The sequence below is a fragment of the Barbus barbus genome (genome assembly GCF_936440315.1).
Source record: "Barbus barbus genome assembly, chromosome: 16".
Classification (NCBI taxonomy): domain Eukaryota; kingdom Metazoa; phylum Chordata; class Actinopteri; order Cypriniformes; family Cyprinidae; genus Barbus; species Barbus barbus.
Window position 1 is genome coordinate 26,813,466 of NC_136744.1, and position 14,154 is coordinate 26,827,619.

Genomic DNA, 14,154 nt, shown 5'->3' on the forward strand with positions numbered 1-14,154 from the left:
TGATAAGGTGTTTACATGAGTTGATTTTAGAATAATCCTGTCATGTTCCCATAGTACACAGATCGATTAATGGCATGCGTCATTACATCATCACACGACGCCATCCGACGTCCCCTCCAGAATTTCACTTATAAACATAGTTCGTCTTGGTGATGATGCCATATACAGTTTTGGGTGTTTCATTTTTAATATTATGAAAGCTTCAAATGCAGTTAATTATTTGTAAGTGCATACAGATGACGGTGGCTTTGAAGCTCTTTTATTTGCCGTCAAACAGTTGACCAATGCCATGTGTGTATCCTGTCGCAAAATGCGGCGAAAAGTCCTACATGACGGTAATAGTTTGATTAAGGTGTGTACATGTCTGTACTGCACTTCAATAATGCGATTAAAATAGGAATACTCCACATGTCTTAATTCGATTTGTGTTTACTTTATGACTTTAGCCAGATTAAGGTAATCAAAAATCTCTGTTTACATGGTAGATGCTTAATCAGAGTATTGTCTTAATCGTATTAAAATCGGAGCATTGATGTCCATGTACGTAGTCAGTATATTTCCTGCATTACAGTAATGAGAATGATAATTTATCAATTCATCTGGTGGGTTTTGAGGGGGATGGTGTTCTGGACAGCTGCCCTGTCTCTCTCTCTCTCTCTCTCAGAGCGTCTGGCGCTGGGCCTTTTCCTGTCTGTGTGCATGCATTCACACCCATCATGTGCCAAGATCAGCATTCAGGAGGAGACCCGAGGCCTGCCGCACCATCAGAGGGCTGCACGAGGTGAGAAGAAGCCAGAGCTGTCAGAGCTGGGCCCCGGGCCCGAGCCCCTGCAGCCCACTACAGCTGCCTCCACCATCAGCAACACTGTCCTGGCACATCTTACCTACTGACAGTTCATCTCTAAAACCTTCCTGTTGTAATAATTCATCATTTACTCATCCTCGTGTCATTACAAACCGTTTGATATTCTGTCTGTATTATTAAAAGCTTAAAGAACAAAAAAAGTACCATAAAAACATCATAGAAAGATTTGACTTATGCTTCTGTCTTCTGAAGTCACATGATAGCTTTGTGTGAGAAGCAGATTGAAATCTCATTATTTATGCACAAATTTATAAAAATCTATGAACTATAATCAAAACTTTGCTGAAAACTCTTATGTACTGTTGTACATAATCGTCTACATGCCTACTGCTGTCTGATTAATTGTTCATATTTTTTTTAGCAAGTAACTAAATTTTTAAAAACGCTCACCTTCAAGTCGTGGTACACGTGTCTTTTTGCAGTGTAATCTTTATAAAGTAAACAATGATAACTTTTATATTTTTAGAAGCATTTCATGATGAACATTTACTAGACTGAAGGAAATTAGCTTTACTTGATTATCTATTCATAATTTAAAAAAAATAACTCCTGATAAAATGCATGAGATATGAAACATCATATTTGAGAAACGCTTATTTGTTCATCTCTAAATTATTGTATTGCATTATGTTTTGCCTCCATAATAAAAACTACAGAGCTTTGATTTACATATGAGATATTATTGCAAGATATAGAGTGACAACTGATGTTTATACAGTATGCATTTTATGTAAGTGGTCTCCTATACACTGTAAAAAAAAAAAGAAAGTTGAGCAATCTTCTTCAACTTTGAAATATAAACTCATGAGACATGTGACTTTCAACCCATTACTTTTCTGGATTGCTCCAGGACTTTTGTCAGGAACTGTTACCGTTTTAATTTAGGTAGGTCATTTTCACCTGTGAGGCCCAAAATGGGGGGTGCTGGTTAACAGGTTAAGGCAACCAGCTTCAGCAGATTTTTGAGTTTTCTCAACTTATTTTTTAGGAGATTGAGTTTTCTCAACTGTTGAGAAAAGCTGAGAAAACTCAAAAATCTGCTGAAGCTGGTTGCCTTAACCTGTTAAGTTTGCTCAACTTTTTATTATTTTTTATATTTTTTTACAGTGCTGTAAAAAAATCTAAAGTTGAGAGAACTTAAACATTTAAGGTAACCAGCTTCAGCAGATTTTTGAGTTTTCTCAACTTGTTGTTTTAAGTTTATACAACAAAAAGTTGAGAACTCAAAAATCTCCTACAAAATAAGTTGTGAACTCAAAAACCCGCTGAAGCTGGTTGCCTTAAATTTTTAAGTTTGCTGAACTTTTTTTTGTACTGTTATGATAAATATCAGAAATTTCAGCTTAGTTTGGACTTCTGAATCATGCCTGAGTTTTCAATTTTTGATTAAATGTTCAATAAACTGCTACACTGAAAAAGAAAATAGATTCTGACTATTATTTCATGTTAGGCTTTACAAGGTTAACTACCGCTGAAGCATGAATGCATCGTCCAAAACAGTTTTGTGAACTGAATCAACCAAATCACTATAAAGAACCAACTCAAAGGAAAAGTTCACAAACCTAACATCGCTTTTCTCATGAACGTTAACGTAGAAGAGCTAGAGTGCATGTCAAGATTTGTATGACTTCAATCTTTGCATTGTATCTATTACTTAAATGATGCATTTATGGTACTTTTTCATCTTTTTGAACTTGAGAGTCCAAACAGCACTTTCAAATGTTCTCCACTTGTGTTCAACAGAAGAAAGTAAGTCTTGGAACAGCATAGGCATGATTGGTTTAAGGTCAGTTCCCAGTGCTGTTTCATCACTCATAGGCTTTTGTCTTTTCCTTTGCTTTAAGACTCCCAAACAAACAAAAAATACGATCTGTACGCTGACTGATAATGTGGCTTTTAGTTATTTAGTCATCTACATGAAGGGATATAATGAAGTTCATTACTGAAGCATCAAGGCTGAAAGGTTTTTTTGTGCTGTAGAAGTGTCACTGATGGTACAGACCTGTTTTGTCCACGCTATCCTTTTGTTTGCATTTCCCCTTGGTAACAGAAACGTCATCGATAGCGATGTCTCCCTCAAAGCCGTTTCCACGGATACCTTCAAACACCACCTGACAAAGAAAAATACGAGTTACACAAATTGAACTCCTACATCAACACCTATATGTAACATCTGCTTATGATCCTTGATGGTCCTTGGGACTTTATGTCTTAAGAGACCCCTTTTAGCCTTTTGACATTTGCATATAATTCACAGACCTGGCCCCACATTCGATCCTTATATGGGTGCTAAATTGCCAATGGTTGCCCCCCACTGTCAAAAAGACGTTAGACAGACTACTATCTGTTATCTCCATGGGACTTCAAACATATTCCAGAGAACTAAATGACCCCCGATACCAGACACCAACGGCCTGGCTGACCAGTGGACTACCTCCACGAGTACAACACACATAACACACACACATAGAGACATTGCCTTTATTTAGACCATAATTAATCAGTTATAAAGGTATCTGTTATAGGCATGTGTTGTTTGTATGTTTCCTTATTATATTAGCCTAGTGACCACACGTTATTTGTATTAGTAAGCTCTAAACACTCATATTCAGGTGTATGAATGCATCTCTGGTTTAATATCTTTAAACCTTCTCTTTCTTGATATCAAAATGATCTGCTCTTTATTTCTCCAACAATGATGTACACTGTGACCTCATGAAATGCATCATACTATTCTTACGGTACTGTGGGAAGAATTACACCGATTGAGCAGAACAGTCATAAAACATGAAAATGAGGCATCAAGTGAGACAAAGAAACACTTTTCCGCTGAAACTATGTGCCTTGTTATTGGTCAAACTGACCAAAAATGGGTGTTACAGGATCCAGATAGAACTTCTCCCACACCCAGAAGGCGAGTTCTTCTCTTTACCTTCGGTGCCCTAGAGACACACATCACCGTGGAAACCTCGCGACTCCCCTTTCGGGGGGAGTCCGAGCTTCTGGCAGTTTTGAGTTCAGTAACTTTAACTTCGGACCAATCAACCCGTGGCTGGAATGACGAAGCTTTCACTCCTAAAGGAATTCATAAAGAATCTACGCATTATACATGCAGCAGGACACTTTACTCAGCACCAACCAAAACCAATATGCAAGTAACCGCTTCTTAACTATTTAGATGCGCTTCTAGGCTTCGACCACTTTTGATGAAGGTGATGTAATTCTTTGATGGTTCTAACAGGTTGTGTTTAGCTGATGTGCAAATCCTGACATTATGCACTCTCTCTCTCTCTCTCTCTCTCTCTCTCCATGCCTTCCTTCCGTTGGCATCTATGTGTGTATGCTTGTGTTTAGTTCAATGTTGCATGTTCCCCTGTAGTGTAGTTTAATAAACATCCATATGTATTCACACTTGGTTGTCTGTGTCTGCAGCTCACAGAAACGAGGTCACTTTAACGTTCCGGTTTTGTTACATGCTAATGAGCAATGTATTAGTAAGGAAATTAATTTTTCGTGACCATTGAAATAATTTTCCTTAGAGTCAAGAGACGATTGAAACTGTCCGTACTGCAGACGAACAAATCATTTTATTGTACTATTAATGCTACAGTTAATTCCTGAAGATGAATATATAATTGATAACAACCAGTTATGATTATGTTCATCTCATTTTGAGCTAATTTGTTACATATAACAGTGAGAAAGCTCTCTAAGAACTGACTGACTTTTCAATTTATGAGTGTGAATTTAAATTGAATTGGCCACATCCCACAGAAAGCTGAATAACTCGATGCCAGGAATAGGAATTATTAATTTGTAATTCCAAAAATTCAACAGAACAGAAATTTTCATAAGCTTTCTGACAAATATAGATAATCAATTATGTTCATTTATGAGTAATTATGCATATTTATTCCTCTGTACATATTAACTGATTTGATATAATTATCCAAACTGCTGTCAAAGCAATTAACATGACCATCAAAACAGATTTTAATTTGACCATACAGCACCACCAAAAGTCCACATTATTATTTTCAGATGCATTAATAAAACATAAATTTGATGACATTATGTGTGCTGCAAAAAAATGGTAAAAAAACAACAACATCATTTTGAATATTTATTAGTTCAAATGTATTAATAGTATAAAGAAAACATTTCGAACATTTATTTATTCATATTATCTAACATTTATGATATTTTATTTAAAAAGCAGGAACCGAACAGGAATTTGAACACCATTCTCAATGTGATTCTGAATTCTGAATGACACAAGACCCTAGGCGAAAACTAAATTAGTTTTTTACACTACAGGGCACATTAAAAATAACAGTACTATATCAAACATTTGTACAGTAAGTTATAAAAATTGCATATTGGCCTATAAAGTCATAATAATAAGGTTCCTCCGACATTCTTTGCTGGTACTTATTTTCTCCCCAAGTAAGCTGCGTTTGACTGACATCTTAATTACAGCAGCTCTGAAGGTCACTGCAGACACCCAATCAGATCCATGTCAGAGTTACCTTCAGTCTAACTGGAGTTTACAGAATTACCCCCTCCCCAGACAAACACACACACACACCGCTAAACCCCAACCGGTGGACTAACGCACAAGTAATTGAAATGTATAAATGAGCAAAAAGTGAACAGAGCGATTCAATACATTTAATCCACCCACAGCCCCTTAAAACAGACCTAAAGCAATTCACACTTTCTCAAACTTTGCAGAATGGCTTTTTTATTTTAGCTTTAAGGTTAGAAGAACTTTTGCATAACATGGACACAATTTAGAGAGCTTTTATGGGCACATGATAGAGTATGGATGCCAGGGCTATAATTGTTGACTAAAACGGTTTTGTTTTTTTAATTAAAATAAAGCAGACATTAAATTCAAACATACATTTTAGATAAAAAAAAAGCTGAAATAGTTTAAGCACTTAAAATACTAATAAATTAAATATAAACCAAAACTGAACTAAAACTGGAAAAAATAGCTCAATAAATAAATATTAATAAAAAGTATTTTTAAATTTAAATAAAAATAAATAATAAAATAACACCGATGTATCCTTTATGCCTTATTGTTTGGTACTTTACAGCTTATGTGACTTTCTCCCCAAAAGTCCAACCACAAAGTAAATCCCATTGTGGTGGCATTTAAGTGCACTGATCTAATACATACACTTTCAGAACAAAAGGTACAAAGCTGTCAGCGGGGCATTATCCTAAAGTACAAAAGCTAAAAGGTACATGTTTGCTCCGTATTTACCCCTAGATGGAACATATTACCTTAAAGGTACATGTTAGTACTTTAAAAGTACATATTAGCACCTAAAGTGTACAATTAGATGAATTCAAGTTGATAGGAAAATTTTTGCCCAGTCATTTCAATGGCAAAAAGTGTCCCAATTAACTCCTACCTTTTGAAAGGGTACTTTTTTTTTTTGGAGAGTATGATTATTTCAACATGATTTGAAGCAGAGAGGCAGTTCTACTGTTTTTATTCAGACAAAAAATTACATTTTCTAGCATGGTTCACACACTTGACCAGGGGAAGATAGCATGCATTGCTAAGTGCACACACTCTTGACCCGCGTGCTTTTATGAACATAACACACACAGACACGCACACCTGCAGCATCACCCAGGGCTCCCACGGTGTCTAAATGAACGAGTGACTCTGAATAAATAAAAGAGGCTGAGCGGGATCAAGGGATGAGGGCAGATGGGTAATTTGATTTGTCTTGTGTGTGTAAAACAGTCCCTCTGTCTGTGCTAATTGGCTGTGGGGCCACAGTGGATGCCGGGTGACACGACATCATTAGGGCAATGTCAAGCAGCGCTCCATAAGCATATCTGCTCACCTGAATATATATATTCATGCATTAAAAGCCCAGACTCTCAAACACACACAAAACGCATTTAACTCACGGTACACTTCCAGAATTACAAGGTCACTGTATGCATAAAAACACGCTCGAAGGGCAAACGCTAAAAACGCAAAACATGCACAAAGAGATCTCGCCATAGTCTGTTGTAGCAGTAATTGGTAGGTGAGGTGATGTGTGTTTTCTCTCTGTTCATTAATGCAATTGGGTTCCTCTAACGGGCAGAGCACAGCTGACTTTAGTGAGTTGAGCTCATTAAGAGTATGACAGACCATTCACCTCTCACACATGAGCTCAGATGCCAGTGGAGACAGAGAGAAACAATTATGTGCAGCGTCTGAGAGGCGTAGGCATGCAGACGCCTCTCCAGCTCTATGTTCATTAGATTGGGTGAGATAGAGAGCAGTGTGCAGAAGCGGGGGAGAGATGGAGCTGAAACAGAACTTAAAGAAACAATTTCTGTCGCTCTAGCAACCAGGGGCTATCACAGAAGCACCAGAAAAATAGTCTACATGACATGTGCTTATGATTTTCAGTGAATAAGAACTTACATTTTGGTTCATTTACCACATAAGACTATTGTATTCACAAATACAGTACTTTTAAGCAGATTTATGCATATTTATTCAAAGCAACCTGCAAACAAGGAGTAAAAACAAGAACACTGATAATAATAAGAAATGTGTTTTTTTTTTTTTTCATTAATTTATTCTGCACAGCAAATCAGCATATTAGAATGAGTTCTGAAGTATCACATGAAACTAGAAGACTGAAGGAATGATACTGAAAATTCAGCTTTGCATCGCAAAAATAAATTACATTTTAAAATCTATTGAAATACAAAACAGCTATTATGAATTGTAATAATATTTTACAATTTTACAGTTTTACTGTATTTTTCATTAAATAAATGCAGCCTTGGTAATCATAAGATATTAGTTTTAAAAACATTTCTAAAAATCCTAATTATTCCAAATTTCTGACCAGTAGTTAAATATCAGTGGCAGACAGAAAGATAATTTTTCATATAATAATTGACTATATACAGTCATGGCCAAAAAGTATATCGGCACCCTTGGTAAATATGGTCAAAGAAGGCTGTCAAAATTAGCATTGTTGATCCTTTTGATCTTTTATTTTAAAAATTCACAAAAATCAAACCTTTCATTGGATAAGAATTTAAAATGTGTGTGTGTGTGGCGGGTGGAAGGGGGGGGGGGGGGTATCATTATGAAATATTTTTTTTTTCTCAAATACGTGTTGGACACAATTATTGGCACCCTTAGAAATTCTTATGAGTAAAATATCTCTGAAGTATATTCCCATTCATATTCACAATTTTAAGCAGTCCAGAGTGATTATGAACATGAAATTATCCAGCCATGGCTTCCTGTTTCACAGAAATATAAATAGGAGGGGAAACAAAGCCTAAATTCCCTTAATCATCCATCACAATGAGAAAAACCAAAGAATATATTTCTGATGTGCAGCAAAAGACAATTGAGCTTCACAAATTAGTGAAGTGGCTTTAAGAAAATAGCTAGAGCAGCGAAAATTCCCATTTCCAACATCAGGGCAATAATTAAGAATTTCCAATCAACATAAAATGTTACGAAACTGCCTGGAAGAGGATGTGTGTCTATATCGTCCTAATACATGGTGAGGAGGAGCGTTTGAGTGGCTAAAGACTCTCCAAGAACCACAGCTGGAGAATTGCAGAAAGTAGTTGAGTCTCGGGGTCAGAAAACCTTAAAAAAAAAAAAATTGTCAAACAGCACCTTCATCGCCACATGTTGTTTGGGAGGGTTTCAAGAAAATGGGACTGGCTTCTATGGTCAGATGAAACTAAAAAATTAGCTTTTTAGCAGCAAACACTCAAGATGGGTTTGGTGAACACAGGGATAAAAAGTACCCCATGTGTACAATGAAATAAACTGCTGTATGTTTTATGTTGTGGGCCTATACTTCTGCTGGAGGTCCTGGGCATCTTGTTTAGACACATGGCATCATGGATTCTATCAAATACCAACAGATACAAATCAATAAGCGACTGACTCTGTTAGAAATCTTATAATGGGCCATGTTTGGATCTTCCAACCGTAAAATAATCCAAACACAAACCTCAAAAACAACACAAAAATGGGTCACTAAGCACAAAACCAAGCATCTGCAATGGCCATTCCAGTCCTCTGACCTGAACCCTGTAGAAAATGAGTGGGGTGAACCGAAGAGAAGAAGCACTAGCATGGCAATCTAAAGGGTCTGGAGTGATTTTGGATGAAGGAATGGTCTCTGATCTCTTGTCAGGTGTTCTCTAACCTCATCAGACATTATAGGAGAAGATTTAGAGCTGTTAAACTGGCAAATGGAGGTTTCAAAAAGTACTGAATAAAAGGGTGCCGTTAATTGTGGCCAATGTGTATCAGAGAAAAACATTTATTTCATAATGATATTTCCCCCCCATTTTAAATTGTTATTATCCAATGAAAGGTTAAATTTTGGGGAATTTTTAAAATAAAAGATCAAAAGGATTAACAATGCAGATTAATTTTTACAGCCTACTTTGATCATATTTACCAAGGGTGCCGATATTTTTGGCCATGACTGTAATACAACCTGAATTCCGGAAATGTTGGGAAGCTTTTTTTAAATTTGAGTAGAATGAAAACTAAAAGACTTTCAAATCATATGAGGCTCATTTAAAATTGACTTTTTCAAAGTGGAAAAGTGTTATATGGTAAGACGAGTCCAAATTTGACATTCTTGTTGGAAATCAGACACATGTCATCCGGGCTAAAGAGGAGGGAGACCTTCCAGCGTGTTATCAGCGTTCAGTTCAAAAGCCAGCATCTCTGATGGTATGGGGGTGCATAAGTGCATACGGTACGGGCAGCTTGCATGTTTTGGAAGGCACTATGAATGCTGAAAGGTATATAAAGGTTTTAGAGCAACATATGCTCCTCTCCAGATGACGTCTATTTCAGGGAAGGCCTTGTGTATTTCAGCAGGACAATGCAAAACCACTTACTGCAGCTATTACAACAGCATGGCTTCGTAGTAGAAGAATCTGTGTGCTGAATTGGCCTGCCTGCAGTCCAGATCTTTCACCAATAGAGAACATTTGGCGTGTCATTAAATGAAAAATACATCAAAGACGACCACGAACTCTTTAGCAGCTGGAAACCTGTATCAGGCAAGAATGGGACCAAATGCCAACACCAAAACTGCAGAAACTCATAACCCAGATGCCCAGACGTCTTCAAACTGTTTTGAAAAGAAGAGGAGATGCTACACCATGGTAAACATGTCCTCGTCCCAACTATTTTGAGACCTGTAGCAGGTATCAAATTTGAAATGAGCTCATTGCGCATACAATTTAAACATTTCTCAGTTTAAACATTTATGTTATCTGTTATATTATGAATAAAATATTGGCTCATGTGATTTCAAATTGATTTTGTTTTCAGACTACAAATCTGAGCACAGTTTGAGGTACTTAAGATCTATTTTTCTCCATTTAATTTCATCACTGTCAAAAAGAAACAATTAAAAAAACATAAAACTTTGTTTTTCACTCCAATGGGAAAATTTTCATTTTTGGTTGAAATACTCCACTGAATGTGAAAGGAAGAGTTCCAGAACAGCTGCTGTAACAGAGGCTCACAGTCCGGTGAATTTCATCAACCGATCACTATGGAGAGCAGTGCTAGCAGAGAGGTGAGGTGAGAGTGATGGGAAATTTCCAGCACACAGAGAGGAGAGGTTAATGGATAACAAACACAACAAAGAGCTGAGAGCATCAGCGGAGAAACCAGTGAGCGATAAAGAGGATAAAGAGAAAAGAGGAGCTGATGAGGAAAGAGCTTAAAGGGCTATGTGAAAATGGATCAGTGTGGACGCCTTTCTCTGCTCTTCTCTCAATCTTTTCAGAAAATCATAATTAAGCAAAGCGAATTACCAGCCCTCCCTCGCTCTCTGAACTCTTCCTTTGTAAAGCTCCTGCGCTTTTGTCATCATCTTGTTTCCCCGCTGGCATCTTTCACACGGCTGTACAAAACGCTTCTGCCTGTGGTGACCTTTTCCATTAAGATACAGAAAAAGGACTTTAGAGATGCGTAAGATAATTTATAGACTTTAGACTAGATTTTGACATTTTCTGTAGTGCTGTTTTGCCTGTGCAAAAGATGCCACCAAAAGTGTTGCAGGTGGACTTCAGTGCATTGGTAATTCTGTCGCTAGGGGTTCCCTACTCAAAGTAAAAAGAAACCACCTTCAAATATTTATGATAAATATTCCTCTAGATATAGGGTGATACCATCATCAATGTGCAATATGTATTTATTTACTGTTATCTACAGTGGCCGAGAGAACTCAATGCGCAGCAAATAGAAAAAACACTTGCAAATTAAGAAAACAACTTCATCAATTTGACAACACATGCGCTGCAAATGTTCACAACACAACCAAGCAAAGAAACGTGCTGCAAATACAATTAAGTGAGTTTCTTTATTTGTTTGCATTGTGAGCATTTGCACCACCTGCTGTCAAACTGATGAAGATGTTTTCTTGATTTGCTGGTGCTTTTTCTATTTGCATGAGTTTTCTGAAGTTGCAGCACGTTGAGCTCTCTCAGCCACCGTAGTTATCCTACAAAGATGCATTAAACTGATCAAAAGTAACAGTAAGGACATTTATAATGTTACAAAATATTCCCATTTCAAAAAATACTGTTCTCTTTAAGAATTCTGAAAAATGTATCAGTTGAAACTATGCATCGACACTGCTAATAATAAGAATGTTTCTTGAGCAGTAAATCAGCCTGTTAGAACGATTTCTGAAGTATCATGTGACACTGAAGACTGGAGCAATGATGCTAAAATTTTAGCTTTGCATCACAGAAATAAATTACATTTTAAAATATATTTTAATAGAAAATAGTTATTTTAAACACTATTAATATTTCTGCTTTTACTATATTTTTGATCAAATAAATGCAGTATAAGAGCTACTTCCTAAAACTTAATTGCCTCCTAGATGAAAATGATAGGTTGATTCACTAAGAAAAACACAACTCTCTTTAATAAGAGTTTTTTTGGTATCATGTCAACACAAACGGTTAGTAGTTTGTTTAAATCACATTTATCTTTTAAACTAACTACAGATTCGGTTGGTGCCAGAAACCTTGACTGGCATAAGTGGAGTTAAAGGAAAAAATCAAATAAATAAATCTACTAAACTGCAGGATATAAAGTTTAAAAAGCATTTATAAACCGTATTCTACTGAGACTGGTAGTAAGCGTTTATAGTGGTGTTAAACAGCCCAATACCAGGCAGGTGGCATTTAAGAGCTCTATAAAAGAGAACAGCTATACTGGGCCTTTACACGTACAACACCAACTGGTCTTAACTGCTATTTGAAACTGTGTCATAGATGGGGAGCAATCAAACATACACCAGAGGAGCACAAGCCCGGAGCCATGGCCACATCATTGGCAGAATTTATGAATGAGAGAAATTTTATAAAAAATTTTATATACGAAGGTAGGGTAATGATAATAATATTCAGAGCTTTTCTTTCAATCACGTTCAATTTGGCCATGGCAGTGATCTTCCAGGCTTTAAACAGACTGTGTGTTCCCCTGCCGTTAAAGATTACGGTGTCTTTTATCTTCTATAAAGTGGTATGAAAAAGTAACGAGTGGTAAAAAACGATCCCATGTGTAAAGTCCTTTGAATCTTCTCTCAGCAGCCAACGTTCAGCCTGTCGGCCACATAACCTTCACTGTACATTGAGCATACGAGGATGCTGATCAATGAGAAGACATTAAAAAAAAATCTAAAGATATGCTTTTTATATTGAGAAGAGATGTTACAACATTTATTTGCCTTTATGTAAGACCGACAGACCTAGAAATGTTCAATAAGAATTACAGAATTATATTGCAATTTATATGAATTGTAATGTAATATATGGAATATGTAAAATATAAATAAAAAGTTTAAAGGAACAGCATTTATTCAAAACAGAAACATTTTGTAACAATAAGTCTTTAATTTCCACCACTGAATTAAAAAAAATATATATTAAAAAGGTAATTGCAACTTTTTATCTCACAATTCTGACTTTTTTTCTCACAATTGTGATTTTACATATTTTGAGAGATGTAAACTCGCAACTGCGAGTTCTAAAGTCAGAATTGCAAGATACAAGATACTGACTTTTTTTCTCAGAATTGTGAGATATAAACGAGTTATAAAGTCCAATTTTAAGGGGGAAAAAAAGACTGATATGTTCTCAGAAAGGCGAGTTTATATCATGCAATTCTGACTTAATTTCTCAGAATTATATCTCACAGTTATCTCACAGTTCTGACTTTATAACTCGCAATTGCGAGTTTATATCTCAGAATTCTGAGAAAAAAAGTCAAAATTGTAAGTTTGTGTTACACAATTCTGAAAATTGTGACACAATTACCTTTTACATTTTTTTATTCAATTGCGGAAATGGGCTTCAATACCTTGCTGAATAAAAGTATTAATTTCTTTAAAAAAAAAAAAAAAAAAAAAAAAGAATGCTGAAAAATTATCATAGGTTGAAAAAAAAAAAAAATTAGGCAGCACAACTTTTTCCAACACTGATAATAAATCAGCATATTAGAATATTATTAGAATGATGAAAAGTCAGCTTTGCCACCACAGGAAAAATTATGTTTTATATGTTAAAGTATATTGAAATAGAAAACCATTGTTTTAAATTGTAATATTTCACAATGTTACTTTCTTACGATCAAATAAATGCATCCTTAATGAGCATAAGAGACTTCTTTAAAAAAACATTATCCCAAACTTTGAACATTAGTGTATATATATAAACATAATAATTCAAAAATGGTTTTTAGATTCCGCATTTTTATAAAATATTTTAATCAACTGGTTCTTAATTAGAATCAGTTTTATTAATAAAAAATAAAAATAAACTGTAACAACAATATTTATGACGTTATATGTACATCGAGTTGTTTGTTGTTGTAAAATAAACTCCAATTTATCATAGTTCAGGACACCAATATGTGTCTATATGGAAATTAAAATTAGAAATTTGTAATGCTACAGTTATATAAGGAAATAATTCAGAGTGAATTATGGAACTGAATGTACATATATTAATTAAGATTCAGTTCTCAACTCCCAAGCTCATCTATAACATCTCCGAGCTCTGTTAGATCTCTGTAAAAACCCCAACTATCAATCCCACTCAGTTTAACCTCAAACATGCTGCCCGTGTAATGGATTCACACAGTCGAGTAAAGCTTTCGGATAAAGTAACGCTGTTGTGATTCTGCTTGATCCATCAGGCGTAGCGATGGGTGAGATGCCTCATGCAACGATGCTAAG

At 35.7% G+C, this 14,154-nt stretch overlaps 1 protein-coding gene across 1 annotated transcript in view; it reads right to left on the reverse strand.

The window, feature by feature from the left end:
* The window catches only part of LOC306882662 (MAM domain-containing glycosylphosphatidylinositol anchor protein 1-like), a 207,716-nt gene that overhangs the window by 6,339 nt on the left and 187,223 nt on the right, over positions 1–14,154 (reverse strand). The window contains exon 17 of the mRNA XM_079437469.1: positions 2,868–2,976. Within this exon, the coding sequence (XP_079293595.1) occupies positions 2,868–2,976 (109 nt within the window). The remainder of the gene's footprint in view (positions 1–2,867; positions 2,977–14,154) is intronic.